This window comes from Mercenaria mercenaria, chromosome 4 (genome assembly GCF_021730395.1).
Source record: "Mercenaria mercenaria strain notata chromosome 4, MADL_Memer_1, whole genome shotgun sequence".
Classification (NCBI taxonomy): domain Eukaryota; kingdom Metazoa; phylum Mollusca; class Bivalvia; order Venerida; family Veneridae; genus Mercenaria; species Mercenaria mercenaria.
The window spans coordinates 66,742,080-66,769,455 of record NC_069364.1 but is presented as its reverse complement, the minus strand read 5'-3'; the positions used below and the strand labels follow the sequence as shown (position 1 = coordinate 66,769,455).

Sequence of the window (27,376 nt, the reverse complement as noted above, 5' to 3'; positions counted from 1 at the left end):
TCAGTAGGTCTAAAAATAGAAAAACCTTGTGACCTCTGTAGAGGCCATATTTTTCAATGGATCTTCATGAAAATTAGAATGTTCATCTTGATGATATCTAGGTCAAGTTCGAAACTGGGTCACGTGCCATTAAAAACTAGGTCAGTAGGTCAAATAATAGAAAAACCTTGTGACCTCTCTAGAGGCCATATTTTTCATGGGATCTGTATGAAAGTTGGTCTGAATGTTCATCTTGATGATATCTAGGTCAAGTTCGAAACTGGGTCACGTCTTTTCAAAAACTAGGTCAATAGGTCTAAAAATAGAAAAACCTTGTGACCTCTCTAGAGGCCATATTTTTCAATGGATATTCATGAAAATTGGTCAGAATGTTCATCTTGATGATATCTAGGTCAAGTTCGAAACTAGGTCACGTGCGGTCAAAAACTAGGTCATTAGGTCTTAAAATAGAAAAACCTTGTGACCTCCCTAGAGGCCATATTTTTCAATGGATCTTCATGAAAATTGGTCAGAATGTTCATCTTGATAATATCTAGGCCATGTTCAAAAGTGGGTCATGTGCGGTCAAAAACTAGGTCAGTAGGTCTAAAAGTAGAAAAACCTTGTGACCTCCCTAGAGGCCATATTTTTCAATGGATCTTCATGAAAATTGGTCAGAATGTTCATCTTGATGATATCTAGGCCATGTTCGAAAGTGGGTCACGTGCGGTCAAAAACTAGGTCAGTAGGTCTAAAAATAGAAAAACCTTGTGACCTCCCTAGAGGCCATATTTTTAAATGGATATTCATGAAAATTAGTCAGAATGTTCATCTTGATGATATCTAGATCAAGTTTGAAACTGGGTCACGTGCCTTCAAAAACTAGGTCAGTAGGTCTAAAAATAGAAAAACCTTGTGACCTCTCTAGAGGCCATATTTTTCCATGAATCTTCATGAAAGTTGGTCTGAATGTTCACTTTGATGATATCTAGGTCAAGATCGAAACTGGGTCGCGTGCGGTCAAAAACTAGGTCATTAGGTCTAAAAATAGAAAAACCTTGTGACCTCTCTAAAGGCCTTATTTTTCAATGGATCTTCATGAAAATTAGTCAGAATGTTCACCTTGATGATATCTTGGTCAAGTTCGAAAGTGGATGACGTATGGTCAAAAACTAGGTCATTAGGTCTAAAAATAGAAAAACCTTGTGACCTCTCTAGAGGCCATACTTTTCATGAGATCTTCATGAAAATTGGTCAGAATGTTCACCTTGATGATATCTAGGTCAGGTTCGACACTGGGTCATGTGCCTTTAAAAACTAGGTCCTTAGGTCAATTAATAGAAAAACCTTGTGACCTCTCTAGAGGCCGTACTTTTCATGAGATCTTCATGAAAATTGGTGAGAATGTTTACCTTGATGGTATCTAGGTCAAGTTCGAAACTGGGCCAATTGCCTTCAAAAACTAGGTCATTAGGTCAGATAATAGAAAAACCTTGTGACCTCTCTAGAGGCCAATATTTTTCAATGGATCTTCATGAAACTTGGTCAGAATTTTTATCTCGGTATCTAGGTCAAGTTCAAAACTGGGTCACATGAGCTCAAATACTAGGTCACTATGTCAAATAATAAAAAAAACGACGTCATACTCAGTTCAAAACTGGGTCATGTGGGGTGATCATGGGACAGGTGAGCGATTCAGGACCATCATGGTCCTCTTGTTTAAAAACAAAATCTGAATCGTCTGGATGCGTTAGGTAACATAGCCAATCAGCCTTAATTCTCCCACATTGAACGTAAACAAGCATCATATGATTTCTATAAACTTTGCGTGTGTTGAATTTTGCAGTCAGTAAACTGATAAATTATCGGAAGAAGAAGCTCTTACTGGTTTGTTTAGTTACTACTGATATTAAAAATGATTTTAATTCTTATTTTTCGAGAAATAAACAAATCGGCGAAACATTAAATTGTATTTTCTTGTAGTTTTTGAAATCGAAAGTAGATCGGCTATGTTTGGCTGCTTTCACGAAACGAAACAACTTTTTTATGAAAAGATTTAAATAAGAGGTAATTTAACCATAAACTTCAATGTCAGATACTGCCAATTGCTGCTAAATGTCTTCGTATCATCACAATTTGTAAAATATATTGTTCAAACTGGAGAAAAGTGTAATCGTATCCGGATATAATATTTTGGGTAAATATCAAGCTGTGTTATGAAATTTTAAGAAAAAAACTAAAAACAAACTGAAACTGGTAGACTATACTGTCAGTACATCAATCATTAGCTGACTCAGGCCATTCAAGCCTTTGATTGTTTACTGTTACAGTTTAATGTTGTCACTCTCACTTTAATGTTGTATTATTTATTGTAAATTGAGAGCTTGGGGCAGGAGCTTATCACAAGTTTGTTTCTGTTCGTCTTGAAAAATTGCATCACTTTCATTATGTTCTTGAACAATTTGTCAGTGTTTTTGTTCTGAAGATTCAGATTAAGTTCTTTGGGAAGGTAAGTAGATATTTCTTGAAAAAAAAATCCATTTTGGGGGGATGTTAGTATAAAGTCAGATGGCAGGAGTTCTAAGGTAAGTGTTATTTTTAGAAAACCATAAAAAGTTTTGCATGTGCAACTGTGTAGTCTCAAGTAATGTATATGTATACTTGCATGAGTAACTTCCATTTTAATTACAATGATAAATGCATGTTATCCCATATATTTTACATGGAATTGCAAAGTATGTATTAGTGTATAATGCCCATTGTTCGTGCAGGTTTTAGAGATTGCAGGTATTGTGAACACATGTAATAAGATGTGCAAGGTTTACAGTTTAAGGTGCCCTCTCACTTAGTTCATTAGGGAGAGCACAGATCTACAGATCACAGGGTAGTAAGTTTGATGCCTTGGCAAACAATCTCTGTGACAGTTTGATAGAAGACTTTGTTTCTGATGTCATTTCTTCCTCCACCTCTGATTCATGCGTAGAAGTTGGCAGTTACTTATGGAAAATAGTTTAGTACTGGTACAGAATCCAGGAACACTGGTTAGGTTAACTGCCTGCCATTACATTTATGATATACTGTTGAAAAATGGCACTACACCCAAAATAAATAAACAAACAGTGTCAAGTTGTTGTGTAGAACGATCTAGGAACAAGTAGGTGTCTGCAGGATATATATCCAAGTGTGTCAAGGTTTAATAAATTTAGGAACATGGTATAGACTGCAAAGGTGCATGTTAACAGTGTAATGGGTAATACAGTTATAATAAACTTGTAAAAAAACAAATAGTAGCTTCATTTTCCAGGATAGCTATGGGTATCATATTTCTATGATTTTAATTATTCAAAAGGATAAAAAGGACATTCAGAAAGAAGAAAAGGAGAAGGAAATCTTGAAACCAGAGAAAACTGACGATACTCTGAAGAATAAGGAAATTGTTAATAATAACAAAGAGGAGAAGAAAGAATTAGATCTCAATGAAGAGAAAAAGAAAGATATGGACAAAGATGTTGATAAAGTCAAGGTCATTGAAAAGGTCAAAGAGACAGATATTGATAAAGATACACCATTGATTGAAAATGTCGCCCCTAAGAAAGACCGAGCGGGTTTGAAGCGAACTGCGAGTGCTCCGCCAAGCATAACCGAGGTAAATGCACTGTGCACGTGCTGCTGTGTTGATAATATCTTGCACGTGCATGACATCATATTAACCAGAAACTTCTTGCAGTGGGGTTGCGGCAAACTAATATATCTGTTACTATGTTCAAAAGTACTAAGCTCATATGTACTATAAAAGTATTAGCGCATATTCATGAAATTGTAAACAAAATATTTTTGGGAAGGCACAAGGTTCAATAATAATTATCACGGTGATATTATATATTACCAACCAAATATTAATCCTGTGTACATCTTATCTCACCAAAAAACAATTGCATATTATATTTAGTTTCAATAACCATGCATTTACACATAACAAGAAGCCATTTAAGATGTCAAAGTATGGAATGGGGTAAGTTTTAATGATATTTATAGTTTCTCTCTGTTCATTGTAAATATGTACTCTTTACTTCAAAGCTAAATTATTTAATTCAAATTTATGGGACCATTTTCACAAAACAGGATCCTGTTAAATCTATGACAGAGGTGATTGTTTTTATTGGCTTCCATTTCTCTGTAATTTGTAGATTCTTCATCTAAAATATTAAGGGAGTACACCATTTCATTTAAGACAAATTATGCATTTTTACTCGTTTGTGTAAGTGAATGAACAGATAGGAATTTATACTAATATATTACACAAGAACAATAGTTACTTCAAGTATTGCCCGATTTTACTGACCTGGTTTGGTATGACAACCTGTGAGTTTTCAGATTTAAGATACTTTTATTTCGGAAGAAAAAAGCTTTGGAAATAAAAGATTTGGGCAAAAGCTGAAACAAAAACAAGTTGCATGGGACTGGCTAAAGAACTTTATCATATAGAATTCTACAGTCAGCTTCCCTATGTTATAATGTAAAATATGGCCCTGTCAGGTCAGTTAAATTGGTTAATACATTTGACGAAATTCAAGGAAGAAAAAGAGTGTAACAGGTAAGAACATAGTATAGATAATTACTTGGAATGTGTAAGAAAAGCTTGCTCTCCTTTTGCAGGTAACACCTTTTTCTGTTGTTGTGTCTGACTGTTTTCTTCAGTTTGTTGTTTATCCTGTTTAATCAGAGCAAACATCATACCAGATATGCTGGCTTCTCTCTGACTCTGTAATAACTAAAAATAAATCTAAAATTTCTTTTTTTCTCATATTAATAAAACATCATAAGAAAGGGTTATCATTATGTTTTGATCAAGTACTTATTTCAGAACTGTGTTCTGCTTAGATTTGAGCCGCGCCATGAGAAAACCAACATAGTGCATTTGCAACCAGCATGGATCCAGACCAGCCTGCGCATTGGCGCAGCTGGTCAGGGTCCATGCTGTTCGCTTTCAAAGAATTGCAATTAGAGAAACTGTTAGCAAATAGCATGGATCGCGCAGGCTGGTCTGGATCCATGCTGGTCGCAAAAGCACTATGTTGGTTTTCTCATGGCGCGGCTCATTTGTAGATTTGCTTTTAATGTCTTGCTTTTTTGTTGCATCCATGCTAGATCAGTTTGTAACTTGAACTGTTATCAGCATTGGTAGTGTCAGTTGAGTTAAGGTACTTGAAGCATGCAATTCTTAACAGAAGGAATAATTTTTGAAGAAAAAAACTTTTGGCATAGGTTAGAAATTTTAGATTTAAGATTTTGGATAAACCACTTTAGTAAGAAAAACAACATTGATTATTGTTGGTATATTTTTGTCATCCAGTTTTAACTTTAGCTTATTATAACAAAGAGAATAATTGCAGATCTGCTGCACAGGGTGAAATTAGGACAGTAGTTAACACATCTTTGATTGTTCTGGATCCAAGAAAACAAAATTGCCCTGTCCTCTCTATCGTGATGCAAAGAGTCTTGATTTTGGTGATACCTCAGGGATCATCCTAGGTCAAAATTTTAGGGAAAATTTAGGGAGAAGTTGAGGAATTTAAGGAGAAGAATCAGCATAGCATTCAGTTTCCTGCCTAATATATCCACTTTCTATGGGTCTAGCTGTAACTTATAAACAGTAATTATTTAAGGAAACTGATTTTTGCATTATCATTTTCATGAATTTCTAAATAAATCAAAACTTAGCTATGAAAAAGTCGCCTTTCAATTTTTATCCGAAATTTACATGTCAGAAACTTGTAAATTTATCAGGTGCGCCATCAAAACGCAGTGAAAATTTTCATTCATGTTTCCATTCTTGTGCTTTTATAATGCCTGATTTTTGCGTCAACTTGTTCAGATTTATACATTTAATTTATTTATTTATTAATTTTTTTTCGAAAATGATACCAAACTCGTAGAAAATGGCGATCTTTTTACAATTTTTTGTATGGCAGTTCTGACGTCCGCGAAATCATTTTTTATCCACAGTACCCGAGCAATTCATTTACAGAAATTGGCCGTAATCATGGTAATTGGAATTATTTTTGAAGTAATCTTTAATAAAATGAAAGAATAATATACAAAGTTGTATAAGATCATGTTCTCGTTAAGTTTATCGGCTTTTTACACGCCGATTGACAATTTTCAAAATGGCGGCGGCTGACAATATTATTGATTGACACTGTAGGATATTAACGCGACGATTGGCTGAAGTTTGACAGGCAAGTAGGCGGGGTTGACTATGGATTTATCGATAATTTAATCTAGAATATGCATCAAGTTTTACAACTTTAAGTAAACAGATAATAACTCGCTGAAAAACTCGGCGATTCGGATTTCGCCCGGAGGCGATGATTAGGCAAAGAGGCCAACTTTAAAGCGAAGATATCGCTCAAATCGCCTTGTAGGATGATCCCTGTACCTTAAATTTGTTTTTGCTTGTTTTATTGTACTGTAATGTCATCTAGGAAGACATAATGGGAACAGAATGGTAGATGAAATTTACGAAAGTGCTGTTCATTTGTATCACAAAAGTTTACTGTAGAGCCTCATAGAATCAGTTTCTGTTGAGCTTCATGGAGTCGTCATTACAGGTCGCAGTTATAGTTGAACTTTGTTTGAATTGTTTTCTTTGTGAGTGCTGGCTTGTTTGCTGATGTTTTCTGCATGTTTGATGTTCAGGTACCAAAGATTTCCATTAATACGAAATTGTTGAAAGACGACAATAAGGGCGAGAATGAGATTCCGTCATGGCGACTCGGTCTCCGGAAAACTGGTAGTACGAGCATGGTTCCACATGATTCCTCGGTTAACAAACCAGTCGAGGAGGATAAAAATTTACCTCGCTCAGCATCAAGTCCCAGAATTGGCGAGGAGGATGAAAATAAGAAAAATGAAAAGAACGTAAGTTTATCTGGAAGAAGAGTCATCGGACTTCGGTTTCAGTTTTGAGAAGCACTTTCTAACAAAGTTCATGTTCGCAGTTTATGTACTGTTGCAGTTTGACCCAGTTTATTAGTTAACACAACTAATTGCTTCATTGTTAACCAGTTCTCCCAAAGTTAGTGTTATAAAATTCTGGTAGACAAAACTAAATCATTAAGTTACTATTTTGTCAACCAGTTTTGGATAAAGTACAGTTTTAGTGCAGAAAGAAACAATTCCAAACATTTAATTGACCATTTTGTAAGTGCCAGAATTTTATTGCATTTATTAAATGTTACTTACAAAATATTACTTGCAATTTTCCTTTGAGTTATTTCCAAGCTTTTGCACATTGCACAACTTATGTAATTAAATGTGTCCAAAAACAGCCTTCAGTACTCTTTCAAAAGTACTTTGATTTTAATGTGAGAAGAAATAATTAAAGAACATGTAGTTGCTATCAAGCTTCAAACTGGATGAATGAAACCTACGAAAAATTTATAGACTTTGGTGCCCTTGTTCATAGGATCAAAGGTCAAGGTCACAATGACCTTTCAGACTGAAAATTGTTTCTGCTGCTTTTGGTCTACAGTCTACAAACTTCAAACATTGATAGCCTGTAGTCAGTAGATGACCCCTATTGTTTTGGGGTCAGTAGGTCAAAGGTCTAGGTTGCACTGACCTTCCAACTGAAAATGTTTTTTTAGCAATAACTGGAGAACACTTTAGCCTACAGATGTGAAACTACATAGGATGATTGCCTTTGGTCATTAGATAACCCCAATTAAAGGGTCAGTAGGTCAAATTTCACAGTCACAATAGGCAAAATTACACACCCATGTCAGCATAGGGGGACATAAGTGTTTTAAAAGCAGCTCTTGCTATGGTGTATTTTCATTTAATTGTGATATGGTAGTTTTTATTTCATTTGATAGTTTTTATACCATATGAAAACATTGATTTTTGGTTTTCTTTTCTAAAGCTGTTATTTGTCCCTGTATGTTTATTCTCATGCAGTAACGAATGTTCATTACAGGATAAACCAGTGACCAGACGACCCTATCTCAGTTCATCCTCATTTTCGACAGCCGATCACAATAACTCTAGTGTGAGTGAAAGGTGGGTAAATTTTTTTGTCTCTATGGTTACTGTATAACTAACAAACACATACTAACATTTATCATAGAACTTCCTGCCCATATGTAGTTGTAATCAAGATGATCATATGTTTGATATTTATCCTAATTTGGAAGAAATTTGTCTTTAAGATGTCAGTTTAGATTCAAGGTATATATTGTGCATATTTGGCACCAGTTAGTTAAATTGTAATACCTTTTAGTTATTAAAAAAGTATAATGAATTTTAAAAGTGCTGAGGATGGGAACGGCATTTAAAAGTAAATTAATTATATTAATTAAGTAAAAAGTAAATTGAAAGATGACTTGTTTTCAATTTTTAGAAATTCCATTAAGGTGAAATTAAGACTTGCAGGTCATAAAGTTTTCCTGAGATTTACATCAGTTCTAAATAATAATTAACAAGTGTAATAAAAGTAAGCAACTCATTTCTTAACTTGTAACCGTGGATATATTTTATGTAATATAGACTTCAACGCTGGAGAAGGTTTGTGTATTTTAAAGTTAGATGTACTGTTTACTGTTGATACTGTATCCAGATGTATTCCATCTTGTTGGCTTGACATTTCATACCCTAAGCTTTTAATGGTTCCTATATGCTTTGGTAAAGAAGTCTGGTCATTTCTTAAAGTATGAGTGGACAGGAAAAAATTAGAAAAGTGTTAGAGAAGGTTATGTAAAGCAAGAAAAAGAGGCAGGGGGAAAGGATGGAACTTTGGGGCAGAAAAGAGCATGATCTGCTTTGAAGATTAGATCTAGTAATGGATCTGTTTAATGGTAAAATTGGCAAGGTTGATTTAAAGTTTTATTGATGGATCCTGAACAGATGGGAATTGAAGAAATAGGATATAGTTGCTAGCTTTTGAATGAAGAGATATAAAGGCAACATTTATTCTGTGATATGCCTGTAGCTGATCAAGAAAGCTTGGCTTTAGTCATTGCTATATTTCTTGCTATGACATAGGAAAAAATATCAGTTCTTGTTGAAATTGTATGTAGGGTTCTGCCCATTTAGCTCAGTAGGTAGCACACATGGAACAAAATGTTGCTGGTTTGATCCTTGTGCAAGGAGAAATTCCTTATGTCTGTTTGATAAATTCAGTCATCCTTCACAACTCGTGTGAAAGTTACAAGTCAGTATTTGACTATTTGTGCAAAATCAAGGAAAGCTCATTACATTAACTTTCTGCTGCTAGATAAATTAAAGTTGCATAAACCTTTAAATTCTATGTGAAGTACAAAGCAGATATCAAAATAAATGCTATGCATAATTATTTCATTAGAACATTGCTTGTTTGAATATTATACATGAATTTGCACAGTTAGTCATAAAGGGAGGTAATAAGAGACAACAGATTTAATGATATTGTTGTCTATGTTAATTAGTTAATTACCTGAGAAAATAATAATGGAAAATAGGATTTAACATAAAATGGACATATTTTTTGTTTATAGAAAAAAATGTGGCAGCCACAGTATGTACAAATGCATTATGAGTCTATAAACCCTCAAATAAGAGACAAGTATCCAAATATCTCTGATAGAAAGACTTTAGAATACTGTCCCAAATCTTAGTTCCGATTATCAGGATGAAATGCTCCATTAAATCCATGGCATTTATGCTTCAACTCTGTTTAAATGGAGAGAAGGAATCCATTACTTTGAAGTGTGGGACATCTAAATACTTACTTGTGTTCAGGAGCTAAAGTTGGGGAACATTTACTGTTGAAAACCAGTCATTTTCTTCAAAAGATTTGCCAGGAATCGATGAATAGAAAAGTCTTATGCTGCTTTGAAGGTTGTCTTAATTTCTTTCTTGTTTGTATCAAGGAAGTTTGTGGCAGGGATCCATTCCTTTTACATATTTGGTTATGTAACTAGTTACTTATAGAAAAGTTCAGTTTATCAGCACAACTTACAGCTTAACTCATTTGTGCTTTGAACCCCTTTCAACCTTGGCCTTTGAGGGTCTTTAAACCAACAAACATTTTCCCCTTGTTTTATCAGTTCCTTGCTTACATTCACTGCTTATGTTCTTTGCTTTGCGGGATATTACATACAGATGGTATAGGTTGATTGTAGGGCATTGTCATAAGTCTATATTGAAACAAATGAGCAAGGTTAGTTTCGTAGGTTTTGCTCAGGACTTTAAATCAAGAGGTCAAGTATGATCACAGGGGTAAGTTGAATGTTGGACATGAAAATTTGAAAGAAGACCATTTGTTCAATGTCGTGCATTTATCACCTTTGATTCATTCGTGGAAGATGAGAACAAGTCAGTACTGACTCTGAAATATTGGTTAACTGATCTTTGTTACATTACTGAAAACACAAACAAAGTAACTTAAACTTTTTGAAGTAAATTATACCATATGGTTGCAATACATGACACTTGTTTATGTCTCCTTTTGAAGAAGAGAGAGTATATTGTTTTGCTCATGTTGGTTTTAGACGCTTAAGTTTCCAATTAGTAGATAGGAAATGCTATGGCCTGTAGTGGTTAAACTTCATGATTGCCTGTTGACAATAAATGAGCTCTATTGCTTTTATGTTACAGTGGCTTTCAGACTGAATACTGTTTCTGATCAATAACACTAGAATGTTTGCTTTTGGGTTAAGTAAGTCAAGGGTCAAGGTCAAAGTAACCTAGAGAGGGAAAATGGATTCTAATTGGTCAAACTGGATAGGATGATTGTATGGTCACTAGACGACCCCTATTGCTTTTGGGTTAAGAAGGTCAAAAGTCAAGGTCAGTGATTTTGAGTTAAAATGTTTAGTTATCAGTAGCTGAAGAATGATTACAAACTTCATTACCTTATTGTCTAGTCATTAGTAGTTTTAGAGCCAGGAGGTCGAAGGTCAAGTTCATATTGATATTGTGACTTAAAATGGTCAAGATTGCTTTGGCCTATGGTCATCAGCATTTACATCCTGACTGTTTATGATTGTGGGCTCAAAAGGTCAAAGGTCAAGGTCACAGCATACTTGAAGCTGAAAGTTGCATGCACAGATACCTCCAACAGGCAATCATGGTAGGCATACAGTATGTGTTTTACAAAGAAATCACGTAAGTGTATGATTAGCAGTAAAAAAATGACACAACATGAAAACATTTTCAAGGATTCTTAAAACTTTTTTCAAGACATTTAGTGCAATACAAGTGAACAATATTCAAACTATTCTAAAAGAAAACTAGGAAACAGTTAAAGGCTTTTATGAGAAATCATTCAATCACTGGAGTGTTGCCTTTTAAGTCAGGTACCTTCTTTTGATATTGCCAACTAATGACCTTATTTATAGTATTAAACTGTTGTAAGAGTTTACATACATTGACAGCAGCAAATTTCTAGAAGTGGCTGTTCTAGCTTTCTTTGCTAGGTTTTATACTTTACTGTATGTTTTATGTATTAGATACAATATTTTGGTCAAATGATTACAAGTAATGATCACAAGCAATTGTAAATGTATGATATATATATGTGGGGAAGGTAGAAAAGTGACAGAAAAGAGAATAGATACTATTTACGTTTGTTGCAATTTGTGTTCTTGTTTCTTTGTTTTCTGTCTATTTTCAGGCTCCTGTCCAACCAAACTATTCTATACATGTTCTTCTTTCTTTCTCTTATCTTAATTATGGGCTACATTTTCTTAAACAAATTCCATGATTATGTCTTCATATATTTGTTTTCTTAAATTTTTTAATATTATATGAACTTTGTGTATATATTTATGTATCACCAAAACACGCTAGTCTTTCCCATCTTTGAATATTTGTTGAGAATTCTTGCTTTTCATGTATTAGTTTTGGTATCTCAGGGGTGTGGAATTCCTATGTCCGACTTGTCCGACTCGGGACTTTTTGACTGCGGACAAGTAAATTTTCGCATTCCATTTGTCCGCGGACAAGCACAAATTTTCTGGTTTGAAATGAAAAAAGGAAAGAATAATTTAGGAACGCTGAACAGTACTTCAAATTTATGGAGTTTATAACAGAATTTGATGTATGAAACGGATGTTGCACCCGCCAAGGGCCTCTCGATTTCTCCAGTTTTGGGAAAACTGTGTCTAAATTTAGCAGCTCTTTCTCTGCGTTCTGATTGGTTCCCTGTCATGATCTCGCGTGATTTTTGCACACGGTAACACGTCGAATAGAAACAGGAAACGTAAACAATTATCACAATGTTTTGGACAAATTTGTTCAACGGTTACAACTTCGTCTGCCAACAAAAATTGAAGTTAATAGTCAAAGCACAAAGAGCTTGCTAGTACGAGCCAGGAAGTTTCATGTTTGTTTTTCTAAAAGTCAGAAAGTGTCATGCTTTCTCACATGGGTTCACATGGCATGATGAACAGTCTTTAGGTATTTCTGTTGAATGTTCGACGGCCTCACGGACGAACACAAGCTAAAGTGTCGAAAGCTTATTTTTTGAAACAGCTACAGTATTACACTTTGTTATGTTCGCTTTTGTTACTACTTGTAGATTATTGTCCAGAATAAAGAATAATTTGCATGCTAAAATGTTGAAAATCCGGGCAAGTAAGTTTTGACTGCGGACAAGTAGATTTTTAAGTCTCATTTGTCCGTGGACAAGTGAAAAATATTGGGATTTCCACACCCCTGTATCTGCTTTTCAGATTAAGCGAAAATTCTTGATTTTCATAAAGCTTTGTATTTTGACAAAATACACATTATCAGTTCATACTTACAGTATATCCCTTTTTAAAGGGTAAGGAAAGCCTGACACTAAATTACTTTTATACGAAAGCCATCCTCAAGCCTTTCATAACGCTGAAAGAATTTTTAAAATCGAACCACTATTGAAAAAGATATGGCAGTTTGAAATTATAGAAAATGGCTAATCATGGAGGCAGTCATTTTAGTGTTTATGACGTCATTTACACACTGCTGAATTCTTTATTTACCAAATATCCTCTTAAATAAATAGATTTTCATATGTTTCTTTAGTGTAATGTGTAAAACATGATAATTTCTTTCATTACAGCTGGAAAAAATAGAGAAATTAGTTTAAAGAAATAAGTAAATACAGTTTAAATGTGTATCTAAAAATTAATAAATACGCCATTTTGTTTTTTTGTTGCCATGGAAACAAAATGGCCACCAATTTGACAAAAAATTTAATTGCTCATAACTTTCTCATTTTTTACTCCGATTTTGAAAATTCTTTCACTTCTTTAAATTTTTTAAAAAATTCCAGCTGACAAAATTAACATACCAACAACGTTGCCTTACCCTTTAATCATTCTTTAATGTGACCTTGACACAGTCTCTCATAATCAGTGCTCTTCTGTTTAATTTTAGTATTGAAAACAAACAAACAAATGTGCTTTATGATCATCTAAAATATCTTATTCTTAAAATGAAGCAGATTTAGAATATATATGAAATATTACAAATTGGTTTAACTGATAAGCCTTTGAAAACAAACTTTACAAATTTAATATGTCCTTTCATTTCAAATTCTTACTATTTAGTGAAGAAGCTTTTTTAAGATGCAAAAGATTTTTTTGTTTGGTTGGGTATTTTGTACATTTCAAAGCTACTTGCCTACAGTTTGGGTGAAATTTTTCAACAGGTTCATTTCGACAAAGTTTGGCATGGAATATATGATAAAGTGGGTGAAAATAAAAGAATGTAAATTTTCTGCATTATTTTAAAAGCATAGGAATGGTTTACTACCTTTTGCACAATATTATTTATAAGAATACCTTGCAAAAATTTTATGTCAACGAGTTTGTACCATTAGTCACTTTCAGAATACTCACTTTTTATGGATTTTTGAGAGAAATTAATTTTCGCCTAAAATGTGTGGGTAAGACTCTTTCAATGTCAGTATTTCTTTTCGTTAGAAGGGATATGTGAAACATGTAATGCAGTAATCTGTTTATCTCTGAGGAGTGTCTGTCACAAATTATTTTAACTTTAGTAAAACATTGTTTTATTTTATAGTTTGCTTCATAATCTCTAGCATGGCTGGAGAGTTTGACCTTTTTGACCTACTAATCGTCTGCATGTTGCATGACCTTCACCTTCATACTTTCAGGTCACAGGGTCTAACCAACCCATATCGCTACTCTGCTGGCTCCGGTCTAAACTCCACAACATCCTATCAATCCTCATACGTCCCCTATTACCGTCGGCAACAGCTTGAAAATGAACGAAAAGAGCGGGAAAAATCGGATAAAGAAACGGGCAATAAGGAAAATGTTGCGAATAATAGAATATCAGCACCAACATCACTGCCTGTAACGTCGTCTACAGTCACAACGGCGTCCACTATCTCGACAACATCTAGTTCAACAACTATCACTACCCCAACCTCATCATTTACTCATTATCGGAAGTAAGTTATCATTTTCATCCATTCATATTATTCTTCATGCGACTTCATAAACTTGGCATTAAGCTTAAACTGCTTGCGTTTTCTCTTACTATCTAACTTCAGACCTTTGTATGTAAAGCTCAAGTAACCTGCTTTCTTTACAGGATAATTTTTCGTATAATGACAGGTGTATTTATTCAGAAAAAAGTCTAGCTTTAGTTAGGAGCTCATACTTGATTAAAGTTAAATCAGTCTATAAAATTTGAACATGATTGTGTTTTCCAACATTTGTCTACGTTTTTAAAAAGATTTTTTTGGATTTCAGGGAGTGTTGATGGTAAAAATAAGTTCTGACTTTAACTTGCGCTGTTTTATTGCATTCAAGCGGGCATTTTTCATCAAATCATTTATACAACATTCATTTCATCATCATAACAAAACATTTTCTAACAATCGATTTTTGTGCCTCTGTTGATATTTGTTTGCAAAGTTTTCTAACAAAACTTGTTTGATCTAGAGCATGACATGTTTTTTAAGCACACTTTTAACTAAACCAAGAAGCATATAGTTTTCGAAAGTGTACAAATGAAACGAAACATTCCTTTCTGTCATCTAGGTCATATGAACCCCCAAAGAGAGATGAGGAAACTGAGATGTTGAGAAAAGTACGAGCCAAACGTGCCAGGGAAACCAGACGGTCAACTCAAGTAAGTGATTTAATCATGTATATTTGATTTGGAATCTGACCTGAAATTAGGAGATTCTGAGTACATTGAGGGTGTTTTCACAACATTGTGTTTTTCTGAATACATTAAGGGAAAATTTGTTAATTTTGGATTAAGAGAAATTTCTAATTATGATGCCTTTAGGTATATACATGTATATGTGCCATATTGCCCTCTTTGCTGTCCACTTTCCAGCAAAATAAAAATATATACTGCCCTTACTGAATATTTTGTCAATTTCAGGTGTAGAAAACTATTGTCAGTATACCAAAAATAGTGTATTCTTTACACCATCAAATGAGCCATGCCATGAGAAAACCAACATAGTGGGTATGCGACCAGCAAGGATCCAGACCAGCCTGCGCATCCGCGCAGTCTGGTCAGGATCCATGCTGTTCGCTAACGGTTTCTCTAATTGTAAAAGGCTTTGAAAGCGACCAGCAAGGATCCTGACCAGACTGCGCGGATGCGCAGGCTGGTCTGGATCCATGCTGGTCGCAAACCCACTATGTTGGTTTTCTCATGGCACGGCTCAAATAAGTGTTTGTACATAAAGTTTCTAGAAAGATGGTGAACTGTATCGTTTTTAGCTCACATGTCACAAAGTGACAGTGTGAGCTTTTGTGATCGTGCAGCGTCCGTCGTCCGTCCGTCCGTCCGTCCGTGCGTCCGTCCGTGCGTAAACTTTTGCTTGTGACCTCTCTAGAGGTCACATTTTTCATGGGATCTTCATGAAAATTGGTCAGAATGTTCATCTTGATGATATCTAGGTCAAGTTCGAAACTGGGTCACGTGCGGTCAAAAACTAGGTCAGTAGGTCTAAAAATAGAAAAACCTTGTGACCTCTCTAGAGGCCATATTTTTCACAAGATCTTCATGAAAATTGGTCAGAATGTTCACCTTGATTATATCTAGTCAAGTTCGAAACTGGGTCACGTGCCTTCAAAAACTAGGTCAGTAGGTCAAATAATAGAAAAACCTTGTGACTTCTCTAGAGGCCATATTTTTCATGGATCTGTATGAAAGTTGGTCTGAATGTTCATCTTGATGATATCTAGGTCAAGTTCGAAACTGGATCAGCTGCGGTCAAAAACTAGGTCATTAGGTCTAAAAATAGAAAAACCTTGTGACCTCTCTAGAGGTCATACTTTTGAATGCATCTTCATGAAAATTAGTCAGAATGTTCACCTTGATGATATCTAGGTCAAGTTTGAAACTGGGTCACGTGCCATCAATAACTAGGTCAGTAGTCAATAATAAAAGACCTTGTGACCTCTCTAGAAGCCATGTTTTTCATGGAACTATATGAAGGTTGGTCTGAATGTTCATCTTGATGATATCTAGGCCAAGTTCGAAACTGGGTCAAACTGTGGTTAAAAACTAGGTCAGTAGGTCTAAAAATAGAAAAACCTTGTGACCTCTCTAGAGGCCATATTTTTCACAAGATCTTCATGAAATTGGTCAGAATGTTCACCTTGATGATATCTAGGTCAAGTTTGAAACTGGGTCATGTGCTGTCAAAAACTAGGTCAGTAGGTCAAATAATAGAAAAACCTTGTGACCTCTCTAGAGGCCATATTTTTCATGGGATCTGTATGAAAGTTGGTCTGAATGTTCATCTTGATGATATCTAGACCAATTTCGAAACTGGGTCAGCTGCGGTCAAAAACTAGGTCTTAGGTCTAAAATAGAAAAAGCTTGTGACCCTCTAGAGGCCATACTTTTGAATGGATCTTCATGAAAATTGGTCAGATGTTCATCTTGATGATATCTAGTCAAGTTTGAAACTGGGTCACGTGCCATCAATAACTAGGTCAGTATGTCAAATAATGAAAAAACCTTGTGACCTCTCTAGAGGCCATATTTTTCATGGGATCTGTATGAAAGTTGGTCTGAATGTTCATCTTGATGATATCTAGGTCAGGTTCAAAACTGGGTCACATGAGCTCAAAAACTAGGTCACTATGTCAAATAATAGAAAAAAAACGACGTCATACTCAGTTCAAAACTGGGTCATGTTGGGACAGGTGAGCGATTCAGGACCATCATGGTCCTCTTGTTACTATTTCCTTAGGGTGTCACTCTTGAAGAAGTTCAGCAAGCAAATGAAGTGTTACGAAAGTCTGAACCAATTGATCCAAGTGCAACATCATCATCTGCTGCCACAACAACATCAGCTGCGGATCGTAGCAAAAGTTCTAGTGATGATAGAAAATCTCAGGATACTACTGACTCTGTAAATAAAGACGCTATATCTAGTGATAGAGACGTTAGTAGCAGATTGTCTGCTGACGTTACTAGTAATTTACGACGGACTAATTCCGCTTTGGATTCAGATAGTTCTTCTTTATCTTCATGGCGTCGTTCAAGAGATATAGAAGGGAATAAAAAAGATGTAAGTGGCTGACTTTTTGATTTGGTTTCATTTAGATGCATAGAAGGTCTTCAAAAAGAGGATATTTTGAATAGGAAGGATTTGGAAAAGTACATTCGCGAAGGTGAAACAAATTTTGCTGATACGAAAGATATGTTTGAACTATAATCTGTAGCCATTATTTATGATCTATGTTTGGATATGATTTCTAATTTTTAGCAAGCACATATTTATTCATCATTTTCTCCCCATTTACAGTGGTCAGGATTGGCGTAGGCTCCATATGCTCAAGTTAACCAGGGTTTCAATAGATCCAAAAATAATAAATAAAAGAATGGCTAAGGACCTTTTGAATAACTGGAGTCAGTCCTAATGCTGAAGCCATCATTGCTTAAGTGAGCAGGGTTTCACTGCACTACTTTATCTATTACAGGATGATACAGCAACCAGAAGCAGTAGTTTTCGACGGTCCCGGGCAGATAGAGATCTTACCAGTAGTGCTCCTTCTAGTAGCTTCTATTCCACAGATTCAAGTAAGTTTTTGAAATATAGTTTAGTTGTACAGTTGTTTGGAGTAAAGTTTATTTTTTACATCAAGGGAGGATAAAATAATGATTTTGTCCATCATTCAGTTTGTCCAACTAGGATTTATCAGTCTTGGAAAAGTGATGTCAGCCATTGGTATTGTCATTCTGGTCATATTTGTCACTCCTAATTTTACTTGATAAGAATATGCCAGGCATTCATCAAGGGCAAAGTTAAGAGGAATAACGATTCTTTTCCTGTTGCATATCCACAGAACATGTCCAGGGCATGGATTTTTCAGGACATCTTGATATCCGGTCATGAATGCCTAAATTTGCCATCATAAATGTATTATATAAAGATATTTCAAGCTGTGCTAACAGTTTTCAGGCTCATGATTTAAACTGGGATTGTATACCTGATTACTTCTACCATTCATTAAGGATTTTGATACTTTGAGGTCATGTCCAGTCAAGTTTAAATGTAATGCTGCTTTACAAGTCATAGTGACTCAAGTATTTATTGTACCCCCCGACAACAAAGTTGTAAGGGGGTGTATACTGGTTTCAGGTTGTCTGTCTGTCTGTCCGTCAGGCCGTCTGTCGGTCTGTCAGTAGACGCAATCTTGTGTGCACCATCTCTCCTTATCCCCTTGACAGAATTTAATGAAACTTCACACAAGTGATCAGTACCAACAGTAGTTGTGCATGGGGCATGTTAGGTTCTTTCAGAAAAAAAATTTGCAGAGTTATGGGACTTTTGTTTTTTTTGTTACTATACTATATACATAGACACAATCTTGTGCGCACCATCTCTCCTCATCCCCTTGACACAATTTAATGAAACTTCACACAAGTGATCAGTACCAACAGTAGTTGTGCATGGGGCATGTTAGGTTCTTTTAGAAAAAAAAATTTGCAGATTTATGGGACTTTGTTTTTTTGTTACTAAACTATATACATAGACACAATCTTGTGCGCACCATCTCTCCTCATCCCCTTGACACAATTTAATGAAACTTCACACAAGTGATCAGTAACAACAGTAGTTGTGCATGGGGCATGTTAGGTTCTTTCAGAAAAAAAAATTTGCAGAGTTATGGGACTTTGTTTTTTTGTTACTAAACTATATACATAGACACAATCTTGTGCGCACCATCTCTCCTCATCCCCTTGACACAATTTAATGAAACTTCACACAAGTGATCAGTACCAACCCCAGTTGTGCATGGGGCATGTTAGGTTCTTTCAGCGACAAAATTTGCAGAGTTATGGGTCTTTGTTTCTTGTTAACATACTATGTACATACAGTCTGCATATGCAATCTTGTGCGTGCCTAATCTACCAAACCCTTACTCACAATTTAATGAAACTTTACACAAGTGATCAGTACCAACCCTAGTTGTGCATGGTGCATGTTACATTCTTTTAGATAAATATTCTGCATAGTTATGAGACTTTGTTTTTTGTTACTATACTGTATACATACAGTCTATATACATACAGTCCACATAATTATGTAATCTTGTGTGCATCAAATTGCAATGTACTGTGTCAGTGCATGCGGGGGGTACATTCATCACCTTTAGTGATAGCTCTAGTTTCATACTGTTGCAAGGAGTAAATATATGGAACTGTCCTTTTTGCTGCAAAATGCAATTCTTAGACACTTTGAAAAAGGGATAAATAAACATAACAAAATTCTTCAGTCCTAGTTACTTTGTTTATCAACTGGAGTTATAGTATGAAAAATTGTTTCGAAAATCCACTTATTGATTTCTTTTCTGTTTCAGCATATGTACCTCGAAATCGTTCAGATCGTACTGAACGAAATGCCTTATCAGTAGCAGATATAGGAAATACTAGTCTAGGTGGAAGTGTTAATTTAACTAGGTCAACATCTTTACGAACTGATAGATTACGATCTGCAGAAGATGATAGTAGTCGAATTGAATTACGTCGCGATAGAGAAAAAGAGAAAGAAAAAGGTGAGAACAGTCTTAAATTGTATCTGTTTTAGTTATAATACACTTGAAGTATTGTTAGAAAATCTTCTGCAGTAAATGTTTAAAATAATACAGTCAAACTTGCTGGAGAGACCACAGCTATTAAAAAGCCACTTGCATTAAAAGGCCACTTCTTCAGCTCGTTTTTTTGTTGTTAAAGAACAAATTGTATTAAGAGAGTGATACCATTCCCTTCCCTTAGGAGGTCTCTTTATGAAAGTTGTATTGTACATAAATTCATAAAGAGACAAACTTTCACTTGTAATGGATGGGGTGAAGTGGTTAAGATTTCTGACACTTATAATTACTTGTCCCACATTTCTGTGGGTTTAGGCCTTGTTAGAGAGACTCGTCTGGCTTACGAGAGGACAGTGGTTCTACCTACTAGTAGATTGCACACCCATTCCTGAATTAGTGCATAGAAGGGCACCTTGGGTCTTACTCCACCATTAAAGTTTGAAAAGATGCCACATTGCCTGAACTACATGTATGCCTGCACTACTTTATATCTAAGAAAACAAACATGTATTGGAGAACGATTCACAGATGTGCGAGTGTGTAATAAATAAACGAGTCTTCTATTTGAGGAAGCACTATGCCGTTCATAGATTTGAAATTCACATGATTTGATGTGAAAATGTTAGAAACATGAAGCATTCTGCATCAGTTTGTCAGTTGGTTATTTTCATATAGAATAATAGGAAATAAACAAAGAAAAAAACTTTTTCTTTATTCCTTGAAGTAAAGTCATTTTAACTGTCAGTTTTGTTTTGCTTTCATATTCCTTAATTTGTTTTGATTATGTAGAAACAAATAAAGAGGATAAGGGAGACAAGGATGATAAACGGCCAGAGTCAGCGGCAATACGCAGTCGTAGAATGCGGAGAGAACGAAGGTCCACGGGCATTGCTAATTATACTCCAGAAGTAAGTTTCAATCATATTTTTAGTAATCTGAATAGAAAATTTATGTGAGGCATGAATTCTACTGAAATATACATTGTGTAGTTCATAATGAAATGTGTTCATACTTAATCATAGTGAAAAGGAGACAGTTTATAACTAGATTTTTAGCTGGATTTTTCGAAGAAAAAGTAGAGCTATTGCACTTGCCCCGGCATTGGTGTCGCCGTTGGTTAAAGTTTTTTATAAAGTCAGATATCTCTGCTACTATCAAAGCTATTGACTTGAAACTTGAAATATTATTTACTATCAAAGTCTACACCAGGAGAAACAATTCTCATAACTCTGATTTGAATTTTGGCAAAGTTAGGCCCCTTTTTAACTTAGAATTTTTGGTTAAAGTTTTTGATAAAATCAGATATCTCTGGTACTATCAAAGCTATTGACTTGAAACTTCAAATAGTTATTTACTATCAAGTCTGCACCAGGAGAAACAATCCCCATAACTCTGATTTGAATTTTGACAGAGTTATGCCCCTTTTTAACTTAGAATGTTTGATTAAAGTTTTTGATAAAGTCAAATATCTCTGTTACTATCAAAACTATTGACTTGAAACTTAAAATAATTATTTACTATCAAAGTCTACATGAGGAGAAATAATCCCCATAACTCTGATTTGAATTTTGACAAAGTTATGCCCATTTTTAACTTAGAATCTTTGGTTGAAGTTTTTGATAATGTCAAATATCTCTGTTACTATCAAAGCTATTGACTTGAAACTTAAAATAATTATTTGCTATCAAGGTCTACACCAGGAGAAATAAACCCCATAACTCTGATTTGAATTTTGACAGAGTTATTACCCTGTTTAGCTTAGATTTTTTGGTTAAAGTTTTATAAAGTTTTTACTGGGAAAGCTCTAATTCAGAGTCAAGCACAGAGAAAAGTCGAGCACGCTGTCTTACGGACAACTCTTGTTTTAAGTGTTTCTACAAAGTTATTGGTAATTGGGACAGAATGGTCAAAGCATTTCTTTGACATAAAAATAGAATAAAATTATGAAGTCTTTACCACAAAAACTTTAATAGATGGCTAACTGGATCATTGAACTAATTTCAGTATTGTATAAAACAACAAGCAAATCAATTTTATTTCATTTAGTCAGATTTAAAGTCTGCGATCACCTCCTAACCTTACTGGAAGGTGAGTTCGGACATGTAAATATCATCATCCTGAACCTGTAAATAGTTTTATATAAAACAATGTTATTTTTATTTAGGTAATTAAGAGGATAAGGGAGAGTGCCCAACAGTGGGCTGGGGAAAAAGAAAATGTAGGTTTGACCTGAGCAAAGCCCTAGCATTTTACTGCTGATTTTCTTGGATGTCAAAATCTTTCTAGGAATTCATCATAACAAAGAATAACCAATTGAGCCGTGCCATGAGAAAACCAACATAGTGGGTTTGCGACCAGCATGGATCCAGACCAGCCTGCGCATCCGCGCAGTCTGGTCAGGATCCATGTTGTTCGCTAACAGTTTCTCCAATTCCAATAGGCTTTAAAAGCGAACAGCATGGAGCCTGACCAGACTGCGCGGATGCGCAGGCTGGTCTGGATCCATGCTGGTCGCAAACCCACTATGTTGATTTTGTCATGACACAGCTCAATTTATTTTTCACCTATATGTCAATATTGTGAAGATTTTTTCTCTTGGTTGGGGTTCACTGAATAATTTTTTATGTTTATTAGAAAAATTACTAAATTAGAAAAAAATAGAGAACACATTTTAGGATTGAAAAATAATTACCTGATTTAAAAATATTAAATGGCTCTTTAAAAAGTGAGAGGGGAATTAATAAAGAATTTGTACTATAAACATTCAGGAGATTTTGATATCCATGGAAGAATTAAGGTTTTTTGATGTGGATACGGTCATTGTTTGTTTGTCTGTGGAAGTTAAGTAAGAGGATAATATTTAACATGCACCTAGCTATAGAACAGTGTGTCCCTCACAAATAGAACCTCTTAAAATAGGTCAAGGAAAAATAATGTTTTGTTTGCTGATTTTAAACGTGGGTGGAGGAAAAGTACTTGTTTTACACAGTATATGTTTGTTGTGAAGCACAAAGTTTTTCACCTCAAAGTGCAGGAAATCTGCCAAGAAAGGACAAAAGGAAAAAGTTCAAGTACATACTTTGTAAGGTCAAGGCTTTATGATCTTCTTACTGGATACCCTGAAGAAAATTTTAAAAGTCATTAGGTACATTATGTTCTGATGAATATTTTTGTTTGTTTGTTTTTTTGCGGAGAAGTTATTAGCTTTTGTGAAGAAACCACAATTGGTGTCTGCCATATAAACAATGTAAATTTGATTGTGAGATGGGTAAATCAGCAATGTAGATATATCGAGAATACTTCGAAAAACTGCAAAAAAATAAAAATTGAAACTTGTCACATTAATCAAAACAGTTCCATGTTTGCTAGTACTGTATATCTTTGATTAAGTATCAGGAAGGGTGACATATGTGTTCTGTTGGTCTGAACTTTTCACAGATGATAGAAAATACACAAAAATAACCAATTGAAATAGCCTGAAAATCACAGGATTTTGTTTACTTTAGTAGTCTAAATATATTCAGGACAACCCCTCGAAGCCCTAACAGTCACAGAGAATACTTGTAGTATAACAAGATCTAAATACTTGCTACATTATTCTTTGGTAATGTTAAAAGTATAAATTTGTCTGTGTGAAACCAGTCACCCAAATCAATTCTTACAATAATTATTTCAGAAATGATCAGGTAAGTTTTGGCAGTCCAAAAAAAGTTTTTAGAATATATATATAGTATCAATAACTGCACCATTTACTCAAACGTTTTCTTACCATTTTATAGTACAAAGTAGGAGTTTGGAATTTATAGACTTATCATGCATTTTAGAAACTTTGTGTAATATTGTTTCCAATTATTAATCTTATTTGCTCATTACAACTGGTGTATTGGATTTGTTTCAGAACAAAGATGATGAAGACGAAAAAGACAAGGAGAATAAAGATGACAGTAAAGATGAAATCAAAACAGATACTGATGATAAGGTAAGACATGGTTCTGCTTTGAGCTTTGTGTGTGTGGGTACGAGAGGGATATAAGCTCAGTTTTGCTCCCTGTGAACAATATATGGTTTGGGTCTTTAGGGGAGTGGTAAAAGATCAATTTTGCTGAATTTGCTCTCCAGGAATAATGTATTGTGTAATTTGTGTTTTGACTAAATTGTTCAGCTGAGTAGGTTTATGTGGATGTTAAGGGACAGGTCTGTATGGAGTATGTTTGTTGGGGTGGGGGATGTTCAGGAGGGGTAAAAGCTAAGTTTTGCTTGCATAAAGGGGAAGGGGCAATGGCAGAGGAAGTAAGGGGAGATATAAAAACAAAATTCTGCTTCCCAGGAAGAAGGTATGTGGAATGGCTTGAGGTGTCAGGGAAGGGGTAAAAACTAAATTTTGCTCACCTGGAATAAAGTTTCGAGTGATAGTTTGGAAAGTTGAACAAACATTTTACATATTTGCAAATATTCATAGAATTTGTTGCTATTTATTTATTTATTTATATAGTTCTTATGATAAAAATCTTGGTATGAGTAAGGTTTTACTGTAAAATTCTAAATTGGTCAAGGATAGAGGTGAGTCCATGAATGCAAAATGTGGTGGTTGGGGGTTATTAGCTGGAAAAGAAGTTTATCCTGTATAGTAAATACCTTAACATAAGATTTGAAGGTTGGTCAGTATGGTTGGAGATCATATATTTTGGGTCCTTCCCAAAGTGTTATTAGAGCAAGGTTTGTTTGTCAGAAGTCATATATATGTCAGTTAGGATTAGCCAAACAACTGAAAAAATATTAATTCTATAAGCAGTAGGAACAAATAGAACAGAGTCTTATTCAAATATATCATAAAAACTTATCTTAAATCTCAGTATAAGATGGCCTGCATTTATATTTTTGCACAAATTTCAAAGGCTAAACTTGTAAAGTCATGCATAGACAGAAATTAAACTGTATAACCCTGAAACCCTGCTCACACACTCTTAAACTGTATTACACTTGAAACTTGCTCAAGAGTGTGAGACGAAAAAAAAAACTCTTTTTTTTTTTTTTTCCTTTTGTGGATATGTGATATATGCCATTTTGTGATTTGACACTGTATTATTGAACAAGATTCAGAGCTAGACACTGAGCTTAATGATGTCTCCCACCACACAGTGGTGTGGGAGACATATTGATTTACTCCTGTCTGTGTGTCTGTCTGTCTGTCCCAAATTTTGTCCGCACTTTTAAGTCGAACAGTTCTCTCCTGATCTTCACCAAACTTGAACAAAATGTGTTAGACAATAAGTCCTCGGCCACGTTCGATAACTAGCCAAATCAGCACAGGCACTTGGGAATTATGGCCCTTGAATTACCGAAAATACTGATGCCAGTGATACATGTCTTGGTGCATGATTGACTCAGATACATAATGAAAAGCCATTTGCTTGAAAACTTAGTTAAAAACTATCAGAGGTATATTTTCTGCGAGTAAACAGTATATAAAGACGTACTATTCAGATGATTAGGCAGTTGTGGGAGATATGCGCTTTTCTCAAAAGCAGCTCTAGTTATTGATATGTATCTCTTATTGATAGACTATAGATCAAAACATTGAGAGATGGAGGTATCTGGCTGGTATGGTGAGTAGTACTGTCACCTTGCAGATTAAACTTGTACTGTTCTTGATTCATAGTTTCATGTATAGGTTCATGTTCGAGTTCTAAGATGTACTGTTCTTTATTCATAGTTCCGTGTTATAACTTGCATTTGTGTTCCAAAGTTGTTCACCATTTACAATTTCATGTTTTGAATAAATTCCATACTCTGAGGTGTATTGATCTTGATTCATAGTTTCATGTTTGAGGCTGCTATAAGTTCTAAAATGTATTGTTCTTCATACAAAGCTCATTTTTACACTTCCCAAAATGGGAAGCATATTATATTGCCTGTTGTCTGTTTGTCCTGTATTATTTGTTATATCCCCACAAATGAAGATTGAGAGGGTATGTAGGAGTGGGCTTGTTGGTCTTTCAGTCGGTCTGTCTGTCGGTCCGTCCATCCGTCCATTGGTTTTCATGTTTTCCGGACAGTAACTTTTGAAAGGCTTGACAGATTTAAATAAATTTGATACACAGGTGTAAAATCATAAAATACAAGTCAAGTTCGACTTTGACTTCAGTAGGTCAAAGGTCAAGGTTACAATGACCTGGAAAAGTTAAACGGTTTCCAGATGATAACTTGAGAACGCTTGGGCCAAGAATCATAAATTTTGGTACACAGGTGTAACATCATAAAATACAGGCCAAGTTTGACTTTGAGGTCAGTAGGTCAAAGGTCAAGGTCACAATGACCTGGGACAGTTAAACGGTTTCTGGATGATAACTTGAGCATGTTTGGGCCTGGGATCATGAATTATGGTACACAGGTGTAACATAAAATACAGGTCAAGTTGGACTTTGAGGTCACATGTCATGGGTCAATGTCACAATAACTTGGAACAGTTTCAGGATGATAACTTGAGAACGCTTGGGCTTAGGATCACCAAAGTTGATATGGAGGTTGATCATGACCAGCAGATGACACCTATTTATTTTGAGGTCAGTAGGTAAAAAGTCAAGTCGACCTGAAACAGTTTAAACATTTCTGGACGATAACTTGAGAATGCTTGGGCTGGGGTCAAGAAACTTGATAGGGAGGTTGATCATGACCAGCAGATGACCACTATTGACTTTGAGGTTCAACTTTGACATAGGCTTACTTTTCTGTGGGTATAATTCGTCACTCCTGTGACAGCTCTAGTTGGATTAATTTTATTTTGACATGTTCCCAGACAAATGTTTTATTTTTTATATCTGACCAGGTTATTGCACTTCGTCATTGTATGAACTTAAGATTATGGCATTTGGCCTTCAAATTACTTCTTTAATTTCTTTTGATATTGAACACTTCGGAGGAGTCTGCAACGGCTATCAAACATGAGCAGTAACCCAGGTAGAATGTTTTTACGTCATGAAAGAGAGATTGAGTTGTTAGTTGTATTTGCTGATTCTTATTTACATTGAGTATCAATGACAGAAATAGAAAGTTAAATAGAGAATTTCATTTCTGCCAAGCTTCATATCTTAAGTCATTCTGATAACACTTGAGGTTATTAAATTAAGTCTGCCTGTGACAGATATACCTTGATAAATTGCAATTATGGTGAATAATGTGCTAAAGTAACATGGGCCAGTTTGTGGATAATATTGTCTCATTTGGTCCAGTGGCATAATACTTGAGTTAAACATAATTTGCCATATTATAAATTGAATTGCACCTGAAAGAAAAAATTTGCTGAATTTTTACATGCTGGACAAGAAAGAATA

At 34.9% G+C, this 27,376-nt stretch overlaps 1 protein-coding gene across 15 annotated transcripts in view; it reads left to right on the top strand.

The window, feature by feature from the left end:
• The window catches only part of LOC123552940 (protein phosphatase 1 regulatory subunit 12C-like), a 100,516-nt gene that overhangs the window by 45,466 nt on the left and 27,674 nt on the right, over positions 1–27,376 (top strand). For 4 of the 15 annotated variants that reach the window (XM_053541573.1, XM_053541577.1, XM_053541570.1 and 1 more), the window contains 13 exons: positions 3,329–3,625; positions 6,679–6,900; positions 7,958–8,040; positions 8,527–8,544; positions 14,120–14,419; positions 15,015–15,105; positions 17,198–17,518; positions 17,931–18,030; positions 19,815–20,009; positions 20,835–20,953; positions 22,210–22,263; positions 23,944–24,024; positions 25,607–25,651. In XM_053541573.1, coding sequence (XP_053397548.1) covers positions 3,329–3,625; positions 6,679–6,900; positions 7,958–8,040; positions 8,527–8,544; positions 14,120–14,419; positions 15,015–15,105; positions 17,198–17,518; positions 17,931–18,030; positions 19,815–20,009; positions 20,835–20,953; positions 22,210–22,263; positions 23,944–24,024; positions 25,607–25,651 — 1,926 coding nt within the window. The remainder of the gene's footprint in view (positions 1–3,328; positions 3,626–6,678; positions 6,901–7,957; positions 8,041–8,526; positions 8,545–14,119; positions 14,420–15,014; positions 15,106–17,197; positions 17,519–17,930; positions 18,031–19,814; positions 20,010–20,834; positions 20,954–22,209; positions 22,264–23,943; positions 24,025–25,606; positions 25,652–27,376) is intronic. The other 11 variants (XM_053541580.1, XM_053541578.1, XM_053541572.1 and 8 more) reach the window with 11 other exon arrangements.